The sequence below is a fragment of the Bos grunniens genome, chromosome 22, assembly GCF_055505025.1.
Source record: "Bos grunniens cultivar Pamir isolate PY7600 chromosome 22, Bosgru_T2T1.0, whole genome shotgun sequence".
In the NCBI taxonomy this organism is placed as follows: domain Eukaryota; kingdom Metazoa; phylum Chordata; class Mammalia; order Artiodactyla; family Bovidae; genus Bos; species Bos grunniens.
The window spans coordinates 39,996,897-40,017,570 of NC_141186.1; the positions used below are offsets into that span (position 1 = coordinate 39,996,897).

At 42.6% G+C, this 20,674-nt stretch overlaps 1 protein-coding gene and 1 long non-coding RNA gene across 12 annotated transcripts in view; one reads left to right on the forward strand and one right to left on the reverse strand.

Moving 5' to 3' along the window:
- PTPRG (protein tyrosine phosphatase receptor type G) overlaps positions 1–20,674 on the reverse strand; it is a 777,241-nt gene that overhangs the window by 595,323 nt on the left and 161,244 nt on the right. For 3 of the 11 annotated variants that reach the window (XM_086367085.1, XM_086367084.1, XM_086367079.1), the window contains exon 1: positions 13,997–14,141. The exons of 5 other annotated variants lie outside the window; for them this stretch is intronic. In XM_086367085.1, the coding sequence (XP_086223211.1) occupies positions 13,997–14,108 (112 nt within the window). In that variant the 5' untranslated portion in view covers positions 14,109–14,141. Of the gene's footprint in view, positions 1–13,976; positions 14,144–20,674 lie in introns of those variants that run through there. 3 more of the 11 variants (XM_086367080.1, XM_086367094.1, XM_086367097.1) reach the window with 3 other exon arrangements.
- On the forward strand, positions 14,214–19,716 carry LOC147348317 (uncharacterized). The gene is made up of 2 exons (XR_015151445.1): positions 14,214–14,330; positions 19,052–19,716. It is a non-coding gene; the product is annotated as an uncharacterized LOC147348317 (long non-coding RNA).

A 20,674-nucleotide genomic window follows, 5' to 3' on the forward strand; every position in this document is an offset into this window, starting at 1 on the left:
GCAGGCAGTGCTCGCATTTCACGGCACAACTGGATTCCAGAAAGAGAACAAAATATCCCAGACTGTAAGCAGACATCACTAATCCACTGGAAGTAACCCTCAGGATAAAATATGCCACGTTAAAGTCAGGACTTCCCAGGAGGTTGGGGGGGGACCAACACACTGAAGTCATGTGCGCTGATCAGTGATCAATCCAGGCAACAACAACAAAAGGTGGAGGACAGAGAATCAAGTCTTCAAAAGAGAATATAATCATCAGAGGGGAGAACAGTGTGAGAAATCTGTCCACTCAAGTTTAAGACTGGTTATACAGCCATAGTAATCAATACTGTGGTATTAGTAGACAGAGAGACGCATAGATCAATGGAACAGAAAAGAGAACAGAACCCATAGAGAGACCGGCACCGTGCAGTCAATGATTTTTGACAAAGGAGCAAAAGTAATTCAATATAGGAGGCACAGTCTTTTTCAAAATATAACATTAAATAAACTAGATGTGCATATGATAAAGGAAAATAGGAGGTGGAAGAATTGAGGAGGAGGAAGAGAAGGGAGGAGGAGGAGGAAGGGAAGGAAGAAAAGGGAGGAGAAAGTGGAACAAAATGAAGCATCACATGGACCTAAACCTCATACTTTGTACAAATATTAACTCAAAGCAGATCATAAATTTTAACATTAGATATAAAAATATAAAACTTTTTAGGGGGTAGAATAAGAGATGACCTTCTGGACCTGGGGCTTAGTGAAGAGTTCTTGGATATGATACCAAAAGTAGGATTCAAAGAAATGAGTAAGTTAAACTTCCTCAATATTAATTAAGAGCATCTGCTCTACTAAGGGGCTTGTGGAAAGGATGAGGGGACAGGTAACAGACAGAGAAAAAATATTTGCAAACCACATACAACAAGGAAGGGACTAGTATCTGGAATATGTATACAGATGCTCAAGACTCAATAGAAAGAAAAAAAAAAAAAATCCAATTAGAAAGTGAGCAAGGGACACAGAGATATTTCACCAGAGGATAGCAAATGAGCGCATGAAAGGATAGTCAATGCCATTAGCCATAAGGGAAATGCAAATTACAGCCATGATGAGCTATCACTCCATACCTACTGGAAAAGCTAAAATGAAAACCAGTGACAACTCTGAGAGCTGGTGGGGATGCAGGGACCACCGATCTCTCACGCACAGCAGGTGGGGATATGGGATGGTCCAGGTATTGTTGGAAAACAGTTTCTCAGTTTTGTTAAAATATAAATACATATATTTACCATTTGTACTTGTGTGTTTAGGCCAGAAAAGTGAAAACTAATGTCCACAAACATCTGTACATAACTATTAATAATTAACTTTGTGCAGAAGCCACCAGGAATTAGGCAAAAAAAAAAAAAATCTTCTGTAAAAGGTGAATGCCTATACAAATTTGGGTATATCCACATGAAGGAATACTGCTCAAAAATCAATGCACACAACAACCTGGATGGTGATCAGGGACATTATGCTGAGTGACAATAGCCAACTTCAAAAGGTCCTTTCTATACGATTCCAGATGTGTAACATTCTCAAAATGACAAAACCATGCCGAAGTGCAAACACAGACGTTGGTGTATAGTGGTGAGCATAGCTGCCTTCCAGACATAAAACAGATTAGTGGACTGGGGATGGTGGGGGAGGACAACTGTGTGACTATAAAGGGATAGAATGAAGATCTTTGTGATGATGAAATCATTCTGATTCTTATTCCAGTAGTACTTACAGCAGTCTGCACTGATAAAATACAGAGAACTATATACACACCTTGTACCAATGTCAAATTCCTCTTTTTGATACTGTAACTATAATCATGTACGATTGAACCAATGGACGAAACCTGGTGAGGAATACACATAACCTCCCTGTACTGTTTTTACACTGTTCTATAAATCTACAGTTATTTCAAAACTGAATGCTTTTGTGTTTAGCGTGTGAACACTTTTGACAGATTATCTAACGATGGCCACACTTTTTGCTTTTTAACCAACCCATTTTGATAACTCCACATGGAAGTAAGGAAATCATATCAGGCAAAATGTATGTTGGGGACCAATGAGACCATGAGAGTTTTCATTTTTCTTGTTCTTCCCAAAATGTAAACGTATCCTATTTACAACAGTAATATCAAGGAGTTAGGACGAGGAAGAGAACAGATATTTAGCAACTTCATGGAAACACATTCTCACAGATAATCCAACCGTGAAAATCAATGATGCTGTAATAGGAAAAAAGTAGAGAAGCCACCGTTACTTTGAATTTTCTGTTGATCATCTGACAGAATACTGGAAATAAAATATGAGGGTGACACATTAACAGGCCTTTGAACAATGTAACAATGAAAGGATGCATTATATAAATTTCTACCACAGAGACACTTCTTGAAAACAAAGAAGGAAGGAAAACAAGCAAAGGTCTAAATATCTGGCCTAGATTGAATACTGAATAGTTTTAATACAGGGACATGTTACAAAACCAACTCTTATCCAAATTTGCCCAACCATGAACCCTCTGCCCAAATCTTTAAATTCCCATTTCTATCCCCCAAATCATTTAAATTAAAACAATGCTACTATCTGCAGGCTAGCACCTTTACACACTTAATATACTAAGTATCTGTGTGCCAGATAGCAAACTAAATCTTTTTTTAAGACATCTAAGTTTTAAATTTTAACCAAAATAGATATTAAAGAATTTACTATTATTAATTCCCCAATCACACGATCACACTAACAGGTTCACTCTGAAGTTGTTCACTCTTCACTTTTTGAGTTCACTCAAAAAAAAAATGCTCCAAATGTCCAATTCTCACCCCAGCAAGTGGGATGAAGGCCATGTGTCCCCCACCCTCCTCACCCTTCTTCCTCCTCCAGGTCAGAATCCATGTTCACTGGCCTGAATCCATCCTCCACCACTCAGCTGTGAGCTTCAAAGAGGCTGCCTTAAATCTCAACTCTGGGTAACATGGTCCTAACAGTTCTATCACTATCTGCGGGTTTGGATGGCAGACTTTGTATAGCTCCATTTTGCCACCTCGAAAAGAACATCTCTGGGGAAAAAACAGATGGCAGAGCAGAAAGATGAAAACCATTAGCATTCACAATGAACAGTGGCTGGCCACTGATTTACCTGGAAATCTACCACCTCTGGATATCTAGTATGAATGGTAACACATTTCACTGCTCAGGGTTGAGTCTCTCCTGACTTTTAGCTGAGAGCATTCTAAGTGATACTTGGGTCTTGCTTACAGGACAGCCCTATGGGCTGGGGGCGGGAGTGTGTGTGCTGTGAGTATTAAGAGAATCAAGTACACAGGACATGGTTTTAGAAAAAGAGAACACAAAATTGGTCCTAAAATATATTGCTTTTCTTTCTGATCTTCAATGACTGCGTGATATTCCATCCTATGGACAGTCAAGCCCCACAGCCAGCTGATATGTTGCTTTGTATGAGGAACTCTGGACATTTCTCTGCTATTTGCCAGGATAAAGGCCCAATAACTTCACTCATTAATGTCGTTCTGATTCTTGAGTTTGCAGGCACATATACATTTAGAGGAAGTGCTAACCAAAATTCTCAGAAGCCACTGCATCCTTAAACTCACTATCACATCTCAAATGGTTACCAGTATAATCAAATCTGACACTACCTACAGTAGCTGCAATCCTAACGCAGGCATCCAACTGGAAGAGAAACCCACACTCCCAGAGTCCCGGATAGTGGCCAGTAACCAGGAACAGAAATGTGCAATAATTTCAGCTAGGAAAGAATCAAGACCAGAGGGCAAGTTTTGGTACAAATTTATTACGCTTGGCTGAATTTACAATGTAGTTGAAAGGCCAGAAGAAGTTAAATAATCCTGTAAGACAATCACCAGAGAAATGTCTGATTAAGTGCCTAGCAAACAGAATAGACAGTAAATTAAAACTACGAGCAGGAAGAGTGAACTTACAGAGATTCCAGGTAAAATACTTAAATAATCAAGGCCAACACAGCAGAAACAAGTGACACATCTAATAGGCTAAGTTATAGTAGCCAGTGTCTGGCAAATAGATACTTCAAAAGCCTCTAATTGCATTTTCCAATGACTGAGATTAATCTACAATTAGAGACCAGCATTAGAAATCTAGACGTACAGGTTTCTCTCCCAGTGTTTTTAATAAACTCAACTAGTGTTGACTTTGTGCCCACCATGTGCTATGGATACAGCAGTAAAAAGCCCCTAGCAGGGATTCAGGATGGTAGTAGCCCTTAAAATGGAGAGAAGTGACTAGAAAGAGGAAGGAATGGGGCTTTCTGTGCTGCTGCTCTTGCTTAGTGGCTAAGTCGTGTCCAATTCTTTCAGAACCCTGTAGACTGTAGCCCGCCAGGCTCCTCTATCCATGGGATTTCCCAGACAAGAATACTGGAGTGGGCTGCCATTTCCTTCTCCAGGGCAGCTTCTCAACCAAGGAATCAAACCCATGTCTCCCGTATTGGCAGGCAGGTTCTTTAACACCGAGTCACTGGCGGCTAGTTATACGGGTATATTCAGATTGTGATCATGTGTTGAGTTCACTGTAATACGTAAACTTTTACATTTGCCTGCTGCCATTCAATAAAAATGAATGGAATCATGGCACTTGTACTCTAAGGAGGTTGGAGGTGGAGGGGACAGAGGAAGAGGTAGAAATAAGTTAAATAGATAGAATGCCAAAAGAAGCTCAGGAGGATAAAAGCACATCAGAGAGAGGAAATAAGACAACTGGGGAGTGGCTGTAATTTGAGATGGAGTGGCCAGAGAAGGCCTTCCAAACATAGGTTGCTGTTGTTTAGTGGCTGTGTCGTGTCTGACTCTGCGACTGATGCCATGGACTGCAGCACACCAGGCCTCCCTGTCCTTTACCATCTCCCAGAGTTCACCCAAGTTCATGTCCCTTGAATCAGTGACGCTATCCAACCATGTCATCCTCTGCCGCCTTCTCCTTTTGCCTTCAATCCCAACATGGGACACCCAAACGAAGACCCACAGGTAGTCCAGAAGAAGCCACGCAGGTCTCAGTGGCAAAGATCATTCCAGGCAAAAGGAAAAGCAATGACAAAACACTGAGGTAGGAGGGTGCTTGGGGCATGTGAAGATCAGTGAGTGAGGCCAGTGTGGCTGGAGCAGAGTGAGGTGGAGCAGTAAGGTCGGACAGGGGCAGTCACAGAGGGGCTGGGGACCGGACGGCATAGACGCTTGATGCTCATGGTAAGAGCTGTCACTTGGAAGAGGGGTGTCGTTCAGAGGCGTGACAAGATCTGAGTTGATGTTTAAACAATACTCTGCTTGCTGTGATTCCAGATACACAGACACCCTTTTGCTTTTTAATAATGCAGATCAACTTTCATTGTGACAGCACTGTACATAAGAGAGTGCTCACGAGAAACACAAAGCCTCCCCATTTAGAATCATTTCATTCAACCCACTTATTTATCCACTCGTCTGATAAGTGAGAATCAGAGAACCAACACCAAAGCACATGTTTTCTGGTTCGGAGTTCTTATTTTTTTTCTACTACACTTCTTTTTGTAAGCAAGCAAACTGCTAGCTTGCAGTTTTCCTCCGTTTAGTCATTCCACAAGTATTTACAGAGGCCCTACTATGTGTCTGACAGGAGGGAATTAGATAGCAGAGGCTGGCCCTCAAAGTCAACAACAGGCCATCATGATCCAAAGAGTCAAGAGTCATGTTACCAAAAGGGTAGGTGCATGGGAGGAGCCATGACTCTAAACTTGAGGAAGAAAAGAAGGCTTCCTGGAGGAAGTTAAGAGCCAAGGGAAGGCCAATGGAACAAACGGTGTGGTGCAAGGGAGACCAGAAACGTAACAAAGTCACGGCTTGGCACGTAAGTGATGAACCCGAGTGAGGACAGCTTCCAGCTGGACTACCATTGGAAATGCAAAATCTCTCCTCTTACTCACTAACCTATAATATGCTGGAGAAGTTCACTGTGGATTGTTGAAGCATCTTTGTCTAGATGATTCATAATTCGCATGACTCTCAAGGAGTAAGACCTCTGATTCCACTAATTTAGAAATTGTGATTCTTTGGGGGCAATGATTAGTTTGGCTTTGTGTAGGAAAAAGATTGGCAATCCAAATTAAAACAAACATGATAAACTGGGTGAGGAAGGCAGCTTGATGTATTTTGACATACTTCAGACACATAAACCAGCAAGTGAAACGTGCCAGGCAAGACACATGGTCTCTCAGGCCCATACGCTGGCCAGAGAGACACTTCAGTAGAGCAGGGTTTCTCGATTTGGGCACTTATGACATTTGAGGTAGGCTAATATTTCACTGGGGACTGTCCTGGGCGTTGTGGGATGTTAAGCAGCATTGATAGCCTTGAAGCATTAGATTTAGCAAGCCCCTCCCCCCGAGATATAACAATCCAGAATGTCTCCAGACATCACCAAATGAGTAACAAAATCACCCCCACTGGAGACGCACTGCAATAATGAGGAAGCAACAGACATCTTGGAGTTTTTGAAGGAATACAATAGAGAAGAGAAGCAAAAAAAGCAAAGAACTTGCTGCTCTCCCTGCCCCCATAACACTTTTCTGTCATTCAGTAAAGATCCATTAAAGTGATGATCAGAGAGGGTCTTCCCTGGTGGTCCACTGGCTAAGACTCCATGCTCCCAGTGCAGGAGGTCTGGTTCGATCTCTGGTTAGGGAACTAGATACACAGGATCTTTAGTTGTGTATCACACAACTAAAGATCCTGTGTGCCTCAACTAAGATCCGGCATGATCATAAATAAATTAAGTTTTTTTCCTAAAAAAGTGATGATCAGAGAAACTCAATTGTTAGCTCTACCTTCCCCAAGCCTCACATACAGACTCAGTTCAGAAACAAGACTTGATGAACACACAACCACTCTGAAGAGAAAATGGCATGAGAAGAAGATAAAAAGGGTAAGGGAACAAAATGGAGAAAGACAGACCACTGTAGAGATTTATTCCACCTCTTTCTGGTTCCCTTTCTTGACCACTACACCAAGCCTGCCACCAAAGCCCTGACCTCAGGGTGCACCACAGCTGATCATGGAGATCTAAGCCTATAGCAACCACAAAGCATAAAGGACATGAGCTCTTGAGGACACCACTCCCCAGCAGCTTTCGTAGGAAAAGGCCTCCATACCTCAGTCACCCCCACAACTCCAAGGTCAAGGCCCCTTGATGAATGCTTGAGAACTCTGGGACTCTTTTCCTTTTATTCAAGAGTCTTGCGTGGATTACACTTTCCTATACAACACTAGTATCATATACAACACCAGTGAACAAAGACATTATTTTCCCAAAGTGTGTACGAGTCATACTCAATTGCCCTTTGTCTCTCTCCATGGTAGATTTTATGGTTGAACAGCAGGCAAAGCAATGTAACAGTACATATATGGAATCCATGCTGTTTGTGAAAGCTTTTACAAGAGTTAAAACAGAGATCTTTGCCTAAAATGAGGCTTAGGGATTTCTAGAATTTTCAGTAAAGCCAGGTTGATGGCTGGTATCTATACCACTTAAGAGGGATCGCTAGGGACAATTTATAAAACCAATAAAGCTGTAACAGGTAAGCATTCAATGTTGATTATTTATCTCCATTCAACTTAAGGCCCAGGCTTCAAATTAACTGCACACATCACAATTCAACAACTGCTCCCAGTCAATAGTATTGAATTCCATGTTTCTATTACAAATGGACCAGGATGAGAGGACAGAGCACCGGGCCAAAAGGACATCAAAACCTTGCTGCAAGCTCCAGCTCTCAGGACTTCCCTGGGGGTCCGGTGGTTATGACTGGTCACTTTCACTGCAGGGGGTGCACGATCAATCCCCAGTGGGGGAACTAAGATCCTACATGCTGGGCCATGCAGCCTTTTAAGAGAAAGAAAAGAAAAAAGAATATCCAGCTCACCTAGGCAAGCTCATCAAGCTGTCCTAGAAATCTCTGAGCCACATCATCACCCTCTGTCTTCCGAAGGTTTCTAGTTGCCAAAGAAAAGTTACTAAGCACAAATCTCATCCCCAAGCTGCTATTCAGGACACATCAAATTTCTCTGATTTCTTTCAGAGCAACAGAGATACTGGCAAAATTTCCATCTTCCCTGCTTTCCTTTTCAATCTTCATAAAAAATATTAAAAAGCCCAGGGTTTTAAAGCTAAAGGATAGTATCAAGACATCACACCATTTTAACTCACTAAAACTGAAAATGCATTAAAGTGGATATGACATGTGGAATCCTGCCTTCCCCAGCACACAGTAAGAACCTACATGACATTTTGCCATTCATTTCTACCCCCGCCATTGCAGAGGGCTTAACTGAGGCACAGTTAAGAATATGAAAATAATCTTTTAATAAAATAAGTAACATCATTAACAAATTCTTCCCTGAATGTAACACACAAACAGTAAGAAAATGAAGAAGTTTCTAAATCTGCTACAGTTCTCTGAGTCTTACTTTTTTAGTAATTGTGTTTTGATTCAAACAAGAGCTTAATATATTCTAATACCTATAAAAAAATTACAAACCACTTCTTACAATAACAGCCATGTTTCTCCTTCAAGCGTAAAAGTAAAGTACATAACAATTTACTGTTCACGAGAAACAGGAGTGATTTTGATCTACCACACCCCACTCCAGTACTCTTGCCTGGAAAATCCCATGGATGGAGGAGCCTGGTAGGCTGCAGTCCATGGGGTCGTGAAGAGTCAGACACGACTGAGCGACTTCCCTTTCACTTTTCACTTTCATGCATTGGAGAAGGAAATGGCAACCCACTCCAGTGTTCTTGCCTGGAGAATCCCAGGGACGGGGGAGCCTGGTGGGCTGCCGTCTATGGGGTCGCACAGAGTTGGACATGACTGAAGCGACTTAGCAGCAGCAGCAGAACTAGTTTTGAGGCAGAGATCTCTCAAGTTCTGGGTCTTCTTGCCTTTGGTCCAAGGAACTGGGGTCCTAGTTTCTCATCTATAAAATGGAAATAACAACAGACTAAATCTCACTGGGCCATGGTCGGGGTTATGCATTGCTTAGGAGGCACTTGGTAAGTTGTAACCATGACTATTATTACTACTACTGTTTGACTTTCCTTTGGGCATTCAGAGATGAATAATAGGAGGAAGAGAAAAACAGCTACACTGGACTGTTTAAGAGGCATAAAAACTTCTTGAAGAAGGTGAAGGTGAAGTCACTCAGTTGTGTCCGACTCTCTGCGACCTGGTGGACTGTAGCCTACCAGGCTTCTCCGTCCATGGGATTCTCCAGCCAAGAGTATTGGAGTGGTTTACCATTTCCTTCTTCAGGGGATCTTCCCAACCCAGGGATCGAACCCGGGTCTCCCGCATTGGAGGCAAACACTTTAACCTCTGAGCCACCAGGGAAGCCTGAAAAACTTCTTACAACACATGATTCCAAGAAACATTTATAAAAATTGGACAGGAGTATCATTTATCTCTTGCAACAAAGGCTAGAAGAGCTTGAGACAAAGAAGTCACCAAAATAGGTTATGGAGTCAACATTCTTGGGAACTTTTGTAAAAAGTTTAGGCAAATATTTTTACAAAATGGTCTAAGCACAAGCTGGTCTTTCAGCCCTAAAATGTTGTGAATATAAAATGCTTCATAATCCTAAATAGAGAGTAAACAGTGAGGACAGAAATGAGATTAATGGATATACAATGTCTTTATAAGAAGGGACAATAATTTGAGGTCCTGACTTAATAATAAATAAAGCTTACAAAATATACTGCTTTCCCATAGGGTAGATGATCTCATATGTTTTGCTTTGCTTTGTAATAAGAAATTGATTTCTCTCTTCAGGTTGAGACATTTCCTTGATAAACACCAAAATTCACTGGCTTCCAAAGATATTAGGACTCTCCGGGTAAATTATTCATAAAGAAAAACCATAAAATTACCACGAAATAGCACTTCAGAGGCCAGAAACATACCTCCGCAGGGTTCAAGATGACATTAGATTCGTAAGAGTTGAGACCGAAGCCCCTTTTCTGGGAAAAGAGCAAACAAAGCACTCCCCAAAGAGTTCTAAAGGGAAGGGGAGTGGCAGGCGGCCGTGGAGCAAAGACGGCAAAGCCACTTCCTCCATTCCATGTGATTCTGCTTTTTAATTTTATTGTAGTATGGGAGAGTCACAATGTTGTGTTAATCTCTTATGTACAGCAAAGTAACTCCATCATACATACATGCATTCTTTTTAAATATTCTTTTCCATGATGGTTTATCACAGGATACTGAATATGCAAGGACCCTGCTGTCTGTCCATCCTACATGTAACAGCTTCCCTCCACCCATGTGATGCCATTACATAGATGCATATGAGGGAGCCCGGGGCTACATCACCACAGGGAGGACCCTCTCCGTCTATTACATCATCACATCCCCCTCGTATCTGACACAGCACCCTGTGCACAGCAGGCAATCACACAGGATCAGCCGACGCAGCTGCGAGCCAACAGAAACAGACGGAGCACTCACTTCCTGAGGGTGGGAAATTAAATACCAAAAAGTAGATCTTTGGTGGGAAATTGGTATACATTCCATTGCTTTACAGATCACATAGTGGTGTGGTCACTACTGTCATTATCTTCTTTTACTTCTTTCTCTTCTTTTAGCCTTTTATTTCTTTTTGATACTCATCCATCCCCCAGCTCAGCAGCAACTTCAATTCTTTTTGGGGAAAGTGCATGCCCTTCACTGTAGGTATACAGTTGACCCAGATGAGCATGTGCCCAGTACAGGAGCTAGAGGGAAAGAGCCAGGACACGGGATGCACACCTTGACACGTGGACACCCTGCTCTCATGGCAGCTGTGAATCAAGAACGAGCTCCTGAAGGAGAAAAGGCCAGGCTGTACATCACTGTCCCAGACAACAGGAGCTGCGCCTCTGACCAGACTCCCAGCCCCGAGGGCGCCAACCTTCAGCACTCAGTTCCTAACCTCCCCTAACTTCTTTGCGCCCAGCCCACAGCCAGTGTTGATTATTTCAGCTGCCTCTCTATCCTGTGCACTCCTGATAACCTTGCAAAGCACTTCAATCAGCAACTTAAATGCCCACTGACAAATGAATAAAGATGTGGTATGTAAATACAATGGAATAGTACTCAGCCATAAAAAGGAGTGGAATTGGGTCATTTGTACAATTGTGGATGGGGGGAGTTAAGCTTGGTGCTCTGTGATGACCCAGAGGTGTGGGAGGGAGGTTCAAGAGGAAGAGGAGGCATGTATACATTTAGCTGATGCACATGGTTGCACAGCAGAAACCAACACAACATTGTAAAGCAATTATATCCCCATTAAAAAAATAAAAAAACATTTCAATCAACATACATTGCCCAGAGGTGGTGTCTTTTGTTCACAAATCAGCAAAACAGAGACCCCCAAAAAATCAAAGAAATCCTTGCAATGGAAAAGACAGTGATCTATTGACCAGACTGAGGTCCAACTACCACTAATGGGCTTCCTTGGTAGCTCAGCTGGTAAGGAATCTGCCTGCAGTGCAGGAGACTCCGGTTCAATTTCTGGGTTGGGAAGATCCGCTGGAGAAGGGAACAGCTCCCCACTCCAGTATTCTGGCCTGGAGAATTCCATGGACTGTATAGACCATGGGGTCGCAAAGAGTCAGACACGACTGAGCAACTTTCACTTTCACCAGTAATGAAAATGTCAAAAGAACAGTGGCTGAACAAGCTGCTGCTGCTCAGTCGTATCGGATTCTTTGCAAACCTATGGACTGTAACGGGCTCCTCTGCCCGTGCAACGTTCCAAGCGAGGCTAAACAAGCTACAGGGTTACCCGTCTACCATTAATGGCATGCAGGGCGGTCTGGAGATGAGGCGGTGCTCCATAGAAAGAAGGCTCCTGTGGTACCTCTGAATAAATTAGAAAAAAGGTACCTCCAGGTTAAAGTAGTCCTGTAGGTACATCGATTTTTAAGCACATGATCTTTTTGTGTAAAGGAGAAGGCCCAACCTTTCCCCATGTATGCTCCTTGAGAAGCAGAGCCTGGGTTGAACTTCAGTCCCTTCAACTTCTCAGCCAGAGGCCCTTCTGCAAGAATACTGCGGAACTGTGTATACAGCATCACCTGTACTGCTTCTATCTCCTGACTCTGCCTGAAATACCAACCTCAAGGTCCTAAGAAACTGCTCAATATCCAGCCAGCATGTCCACATGCCAGCCAACAGCAAAGAAGAAGATATTAAGGATTTGCCTCCTTCCCTTTAAGGAAACTTTCTGGAAACTGCATGTTATTTCCACTTATGTTCAAATAAAGTAAAATTAAAATCACATGTAACTACCATAGCAGAAGTCTGGTCTTTATTCCATGTAGCTTTGTGTTCACTGAGAAAAACAGAGTTTCTATTTCTGAGGAAGAAGAGAATCAGCAATCTCTAGACCACTATCCAAGGTTCAAAAGGTAGGCTGTGGCCTCTCCTTGAGGTTTTCAGAAGTGTGACACCATTCATGTGGAGCTCTTACTTTCAAACACCAGAAAGAACTTACTGGAAAGGATTTTAGAGAGCATTCAGTTCAAATCTCTCATTTGAATATTAATGTTTCATAACATATCCCACTTTCCAGAGATATATAATGCTGTATTTTAAAAATATGGCATTATCATTCATTTGTAACCTACCAATCCTTTGTTAATTATTACAACAAATGCTTTAATGCCTTTTTAACATTTAAATCACCCATGCAATTAGCACAATGTCTAATAACAAAGGGAAATGGGCACATAACTTTTGCAAGGCATTTAATAAGAGCGTAGATGCCTCATTACCACATAATAGATAAGGTGACCACCTTCTACGAACCAAAAACTGGGACACTGCCTGCCACACACAGAAATGATTCTAAGTACTGCTGCACGGCTACGCACTCCAGTATTCCTGGGCTACAGGAATTCTACGGACAGAGGAGTCTGAAGGGGCTACAGTCCATGGGGTGGGAAAGAGCGACTCATACACTTTCATTACTAATTTCTAGAAAACTCATACTACAATAAATTGGAGGAACACAGAAGAGAATTGTAAACACCTGAATATAGGCTAGATGGGGGAGGGTTAGTCATTTCTCTCACTCTCTCCAGTATCCTCCCCAGCCTGGCAAAATGCCCGGTACCCACAGAGAGTCAAAAATATTTGTTGCTTCAAAGGATCTATCAAAATTCTGATAAGAAGTTAAAGATCCGAAAACCAAAGACATGCATTCTAGGAATTTGCAAGACACCAGAAAATCAAAACAATAAAATATTATCATCAAACTGGGGATCTGTGGTGCCAGACAGGAATTCCTAAAGTTGGTATAAGATTGTAAATACACTGACCTCAAATCCCCAGAACATCAGAAAACATGACTCATCTAATTTCTCAGAGTATTTACTCAATAAATCGTCAACACACAACCAACTCTAAAGTTGTATGCTGAAGCATATGACTTCCCTTGCATTTCTTTTAGTTTTGCTACATATGTAAGTATGCATGGGCTTCCCTAGTGGCTCAGACAGTACATAATCTGCCTGCAATGAAGAAGACATGGGTTCAACCCCTGAGTTGGGAAGTTCCCCTGGAGAACAGAAAGGCTCCAGTATTCTGGCTTGGGCCACAGTCCACGGGGTTGCAAAAGAGGCAGACATGACTGAGGGGCTAGTTATCCGTAAATACGCATACACAAAACCAGGCATCATTTTGGGTAGGAAAGGAAAGAGAAAAGATGTTTAGGGATGTAACAATTCTCTAGTGTTAACTCCTTAAAAAAGAAAAATCTTTTAAACAACTGTGTTGGGCTGCACCCTGCAGGCCTACAAGTCCTGCCCTAGCGAGCCCAGCTTCAAGATCAAAGAAGAGAGCCCAGAGTCAGCAACAGCAACCTAAGGAGTTAAATGAATGTGGGAGCTTACATGTCTAAGCGACTCCTCACCTCGTGCAAGACAGCGGCAGGAATATGGAGGCAGTCTTCTCTCCCAGAGGGTGGAGGCAGAGGCTGGATTACCAGATAGAAGGGCACTGACACTGACTTCAGGTGGGCTCATTAGTTACCAGGGAAACCAGTAAGGAAGCGTGCAGCTCACCACCCCTTTGATGAGAACAATCACCAGCTGGGGTCTGTGGCAGGTACCCAGGAAGGTCAATCAGGTGTGTAAGACAGAGGTGAAGCAGACGCCGGGTGGGCCACGGATGGACAGAGCAAGAGAACAGCCATCATGAGTGGCCTGACCATACAAACAGTGACAGCATATTCACATCTGCAAACTGTGAGTGTACGGTGTATTTTCTCTTAGTAAAGAGTTTTCCATAATTCAAAGTTTTAAAAATAATTATGACAGTTACGGTAGTCACAGAAGCTTTTTCTAAGAAAAGGATAATACTAACAACATTTTGCCAAATGGGCCCTTTTCGCCCCCCAGAACAACATTTTTCTAAGCTGAAAGAGATAGACAGGATTCTCATGTGGTAGCCATGGTGGAGGGTGAATGCAGGGGAGGGAGCTGTATCGTAAACAAGAGTCTAAATTATTTGTGGCCACTTGCCACACAACTATGACAGAAGTTCCTTCTTACATCTTATATTTGGCCGCACCCCATGGTTTGCGACATCATAGTTCCCTGACCAATGATCGAACCAATGTCTTCAGTAGTGAAAACAGAGAGTCCTAACCAGTAGATCACCAGGGACGTCCTTCCTTTCTTTTAAAGTGATGACATGACCATCTAACTTCATAAGATTATTATAAAAGTTCTGTACAGAGCTTAGCAAATAGCAAATTATCAGTTAATTGATACCAATGATCCCTTAGATAACAAAGATGTTTAAATATATCTTCAACAATATTTATGATTAAATGAATGAAAAAGTTGAAGTTCTGAATCTCCACTTTCAGACAGCTGTTGCCAACACAGGTTAAATTTCTTCCTCATCAACACAGAAGCCTTCTTTGCTGAATGCACATTTAGTCAGTCTACAAGCCTAGGGCCCTAATTTGGAGGGGCTGCAACTGCAAATAACCGGGCTGAGACCATCTCACAGTTCCACGGCCGATATCCCTAATTCCACTCCATCCCCCTTGCTTAGTGCTCCTAGTGTGGTCCAGGCCCAGCAGAGAACAACCCCCTGGGAAAGGATTAGAATCCCACTTCTGTGGTCCCACTGCAGACCTCAGGGATAGGCCCAGACATCTGTTAGAACTTACCCCATACCCACCACGTGCTTCTGACCCATGCTAATATTTGAGAACCACTAGCCTAGCCAACTTCCCCACTTGAGTGAAGGTATTTCTTTTCAGTCTTAGGTAGTTAAGGACTAATAGTCAAGAGAAGAAATTGCAAAATTTTCATGTAAAGGGCTAAATATTAAACATCTTAGGCTCTATGGGGCAAGAGGCAAAATCAAGACAATGTAGGCATTTATTTAATCCCTTAAAATGCAACCATTTAAAAAATAAAGCCCATTCCTAGTTGGTGGGCTGTACAAAAGCAGGTGGTGGGTCACATTTGTTGATCCCTGGTCAGGAATTGGAATTAGGCAGACTTTCATCACATGCATTTGTCTGGCTTACCCCTTACCCTTTACATGCTGGCTGTATCCCCAGCATGCAGGCTGCTTCTTGTCTGCCTCGGTGGACTCACTGCAAAGTGGGGAACACGATAGCTCTGACTCCATCAGGCTGCAGGCAAGAGTAAAACCCTAAATGGAAACAAGAACAGCCCAGCCATCCACTGGCTTATTGAGGAAATAACCTACCTTCTACTTTGTTTTTCTATGGTCTCACCACGGGTGTTTATTTCCTCTGACAGACTTAGAATCCAAACTAGCCAGACTTTGTGACACTTTCTAAAATTATCACAAAGTATGATTTTTATTCTTAGGGCAAGGCCCTCAAACGCAATTTAGAAGTAACCACATTAAATAGTATGCTTCCAAAACATTTTAAGAAACTCAGACTGGTTTCCGTTGTGATTTAAACTTAACATACTGCTCCATTTAATTAAGAGCCAGCTCATTAGGAAAGATTCAACAAAGCAAGGTTTTGGTGAATTAACAATCTACTTGTTGGGGTGTGAAAGTGTTGCTGGAGATCCACAGCCACTCCTCAAGTGGGGGGCAAGGGGCAGGGGGGTCGCTGCTCAAGTGATGACCTAACCACAACACTCACCTCATTCTTACAGATCAATAATATTCAAGTCACCACACCCCAGTGACTCAATATTTTATAACAAACTTTGATCACCATTTGGCTAGAATATGGAGAAAGGAGCATGGTCTTCTCAGTCATCACTGATGGAAATAACATGAGGAGACAGAGCATTTTGGATGTATAATATATAATAATATAATGTATAATATACATTAAAAAATTAAAAATATTCTCTAATAACAGCTCATCTTCTGTATGTTTAATCACAGATAAAAATACACAGGTGCACAAAGAAGCATGTACTAAGTCAATCTTCTACTGCTCCATTATTTGTAGCATACCACTCTGAACAGCTCTATAAATCATGGAGTATCTATACTGTAGAATAAAATGCGGCAGTTAAGAAAGATGTGGACACTATTTACAGAATGACCTCTGCAATTTCCAAGATATAGTAAGTGGAGGAAACACACAGATTGTCTAACAATACACATATATGATTTATGTAATATGAAAATTAGGTATTTTCCGAATGTAAAAGCACAGTGTATGCACAAACTCATATTTATTTTTCAGAAGTGTCTGAATTAGGAGGGGCTGGGCAAGTGTATTTGTCTATTGTTAGTATTCTTTAAACTGGGAAATATTCAGAGATTGCTTTTTTAACTAAAGAAAAAAAAGTCAAAATTTTAATACTCTGGTAAAAACAGAAAGATAAAAATAAAAGAAGAGGGGCTTCCCTGGGGTCCGGTGGTTAAGACTCTATCCCCCACAATGCAGGGAGCCAGGGTTCAATCCCTGGTTTGAAAACTAAGAGCCCACATGCCGTGCAAATAACTTAAAAAAAAAAAAAAAAAATCAAGGAAAGAAACTGAGTTTAGGTTGTTTCTATGCTCATTTTCCAAAGCAAGAAATTAGGGTCTTCCATTGCTTCTAGCTTTAGAGATTCCACGTCACTACATATTATTAATTATGATTAAAAAAAAACAGGTCAGGGCCTTGGTTAGGATCACAGAGGTAGTTCCTACTGGACGTTTGTTCAAGGGGTCAGCACACAGCTGCATCCTGGGCATTCTCCCAGGTATTTTTTCCAATGGATTTTTTTTTAATCATAGGTGCCCTCAACTGTAAAAGTTCTCCATTAAGCCTCAGTGCCCAAAGCATTTCAGAATGTGAACAGGCTAAAAGCACTGATTCCTGACTGCATTAGGCTTTCAAATCAGCCATCCCTCTCCCGACCTGGGTGGGGAGGATATCAGGGAACTCACTCCTTGGCAACACACCTGTCCCAGAGGGTACATACGAACAATGAGAAATAAAAGGCAGAGGGAGACTTGCGACATCTTGGGATGCAGAGGGATGCTTGTGTTTTGCTTCAATTTGCCAGGCAGCTCCAGAAAGGGCAAAAGACAAGGGCAGAGAGACAAGGGCAGGGGAAATGAGAGATGAATGCCCTGACCCAGGCTGGCTGAAACACATCGGGCACCACACAGCCTCTGCTCGACCACCAGTCGTCACCAAGACTGGCAAATAAAAAACACTACGGTTCGTTAATAAACGGGTCCCCCCTTCAGGGAGTAAAAGAAATGGAGCAGTCTATGATGACATCTTTACCTGGCCGAGGTGGAGGAAGAAAAAATCAGGACCACTGGCAGCGTTCCATAATCCTGTGTTTGTTCAACATAAACAACTCCTCTTTATTCTATGGTCATGTTCCTCATACTTGTTTGGTGACCAAACATTTTTTTCCTTTGTGCCATGCTGATGACAATACATGGTAACTTTTTTTTCCTTTAAACATTCTTATTGAACAATCTTAAAAACTAGTTACTTCACATCAGTCCTCCAATTTTACCTTAAACTGGTCCACAAAATCCAAACCCAGAAACCAAATAATATCCTTGAACAAAGAAAGGGCTATTAAAGAAAGAATCTGAATCTACTCATGCATCTTCCAACATCTGACTCCCTCCCCCTCAACAACCAAAACCCATCAGAACCTGCTATTTCACTCCTGAGTTTCCAAGCACTTTCTCAGCAGTGTTATTTCCACCTATTCTTCACACCCACTCACGGGCATCCTCACCAACTCCAAGCCCCAGGTGCCCCAGACACTTTGATACCTCTGGGGTGTCTGGTGGTTAACACTGCTTGTGTCTCAGCCACCCCAAGTCCTCGCTGTGTGTGTCAGCTAAGCTCACTGGCTGCCTGTCACAGTCCACAGCCCCCAACAGGTTAGTGCTCTCAGCAAAGTAGCCTGGCTCTATCGTGACTTAGGAGGTCTGTTCTGAGCCAGGACAAGAACAAACCCTGTCTTCAGGATGCCGAGGAGGCTGAGCTGCAAATGGGCAGGTCGCAGAAACCATCACATTACACACAGCAGCCAGGGGCAGGCGCCAGGCAATACCTACTGTTCTCCAAGAGGCAGGTAGGTACTAATCCCACCTGAGTGAATGCGGTTCATCTCAGAGGGCACATCAATAATTCAGTCAGCAGGACAGACTTTTGTTAACTGGGCTTTGTTAGCATTTTGTTTTTGCTTCCCATCAAGAGGGCATCAGGGAAGGAATGATGACTTATTCAAAGGAGTTTTTCCTTTAAAGGAAGTGTCACTAGTAATTTCTCCAAAGTATTTAGAAAACTGAATTTAACAGAAGACTCTGTGCTGTTGTTGTTTAATCACTAAGTCACATCCAACCCTTTGTGACCCCAAGGTCTGTAGCCTTCCAGTCTCCTCTGTCCATAGGATCTCCCAGGCAAGAATATTGGAGTGGGTTGCCATTTCCTTCTCCAGGGGATCTTCCTGACCCAGGGATCGAACCTGCATCTCCCGTATTACAGGTGGATTCCTTTCTGCTAAGCCATCTGGGAAGAGGCCTGTAAGGGAAGACTACAAAGGATTGAGGAGAGGCACTCACCCCACAGGAAAGCTGACAACACCTAAAGACATTTCTGATTGCTACACATGAAGGAACCTAGTGAGGAAAGGCCAAGAATGCTGCTAATCATCCTAAAACATGCAGGACAGTGGTTCCAAAACAACGATATGGTCCAGAGTGTCACGCTACTAAGGGTGGGTCCCCGGCATGGACTCGTGTAAAGCCTCAACCATCCCTATGGGTGGGTAGAGTTATTATACTCTTTAACAGATTAACAAACTGAGGCACAGAGAGGGTTAAATGACTGGCCCGTGAAGATCACAGATGCCAGTCTGGTCTACCTGTGTCTACCTCCAGAACCTGTGGTCTTGACCATGGCACTGCCTGATCTCCCAGCAGTCATTCACCAAGTCAGGTCCTTTTACTGCAACAGGAATCCTCAGAGAGACAGGGTTGAAGTATGGCTTATTTACTTTTCCACAACCCCAGCACAAGGCTGCCTCGGAGTAGTAGTCCTCAGAGATGTTCTTAACATTGGACCAACGATTGCATCCAGTTCACGTTGGTTACTGGGTGACTACGGAATATCATCTTCATTTTGGTAATGACAGTATACACTGGCATCCCCCAAACAAAAAATCTGATACAAAAAAAGATTTCTCCTTCAAATGCAGAGAGGTGAACTTCCATCTAATATTAGAATTGGAAATATCCTTTATAATCAAGAAATCCTGAGCAAATATGCATGAACAAGCTCATGTGAAATTTAACAGAAATTCGAATTTGGTTTTCAAAAGAGCGAGTCGCCCTTCAGAGTACCAAAGGGATCTGAACCACCAAGGCAAGGTGAAGAATTCTATACATCTGGGGCTTCCCTGGTGGCTCAGTGGTAAAGAATTAACCTGCCAAAGCAGGAGACACGGGTTCGAACCCTGATCGGAGAGATTCCACGTGCCTCGGAGCGACTAAGCCCGTGCTCCACAGTAAGAGAAGCTACTGCAAAGAGAGGCCCACGTGTTGCAACCAAGATATTCACTGTCACCTCCATAACTAGAGAAAAGCTGGCGCAGGAACAACGACCCAGCACTGCCAACAATAAATACATAAAAATACTTTAAGGAGAAGAATTCCATACATCTTATTTTAAAAAGGAAGTAGAAATGGCTTTCACAAGGCCACACAATCAACTGGCAAAAAGGGAGCATACGATAGATGATGTCAAGTCCCCCAGTCTGTGAAATGTTGCTGTTGTTCCGTCGCTCAGTCATGTCCAACTCCTTGTGACCCCATGGACTGCAGCGCATCAGGCTTCCCTGTTCTTCACCATCTCCCGGAGTTTGCTCAAACTCCTGACCATTGAGTCAGTGATGCACCCAACCATTTCTTCCTCTGTCGACCCCTTTTCCTCTGGCCCTCAATCTTTCCCAGCATCAGGGAATATCTTAGAAACATCATTTCTCCTTTCTGAATATGAATCCCTCAACATTTAGTACCAAGGCTTACTATTAAATAAAATAAAGTCATAATAGAAAAAGCATCAGTCTAGTTAAACACAGTTACATAGTTCTAATCTTGTGGAACTGGA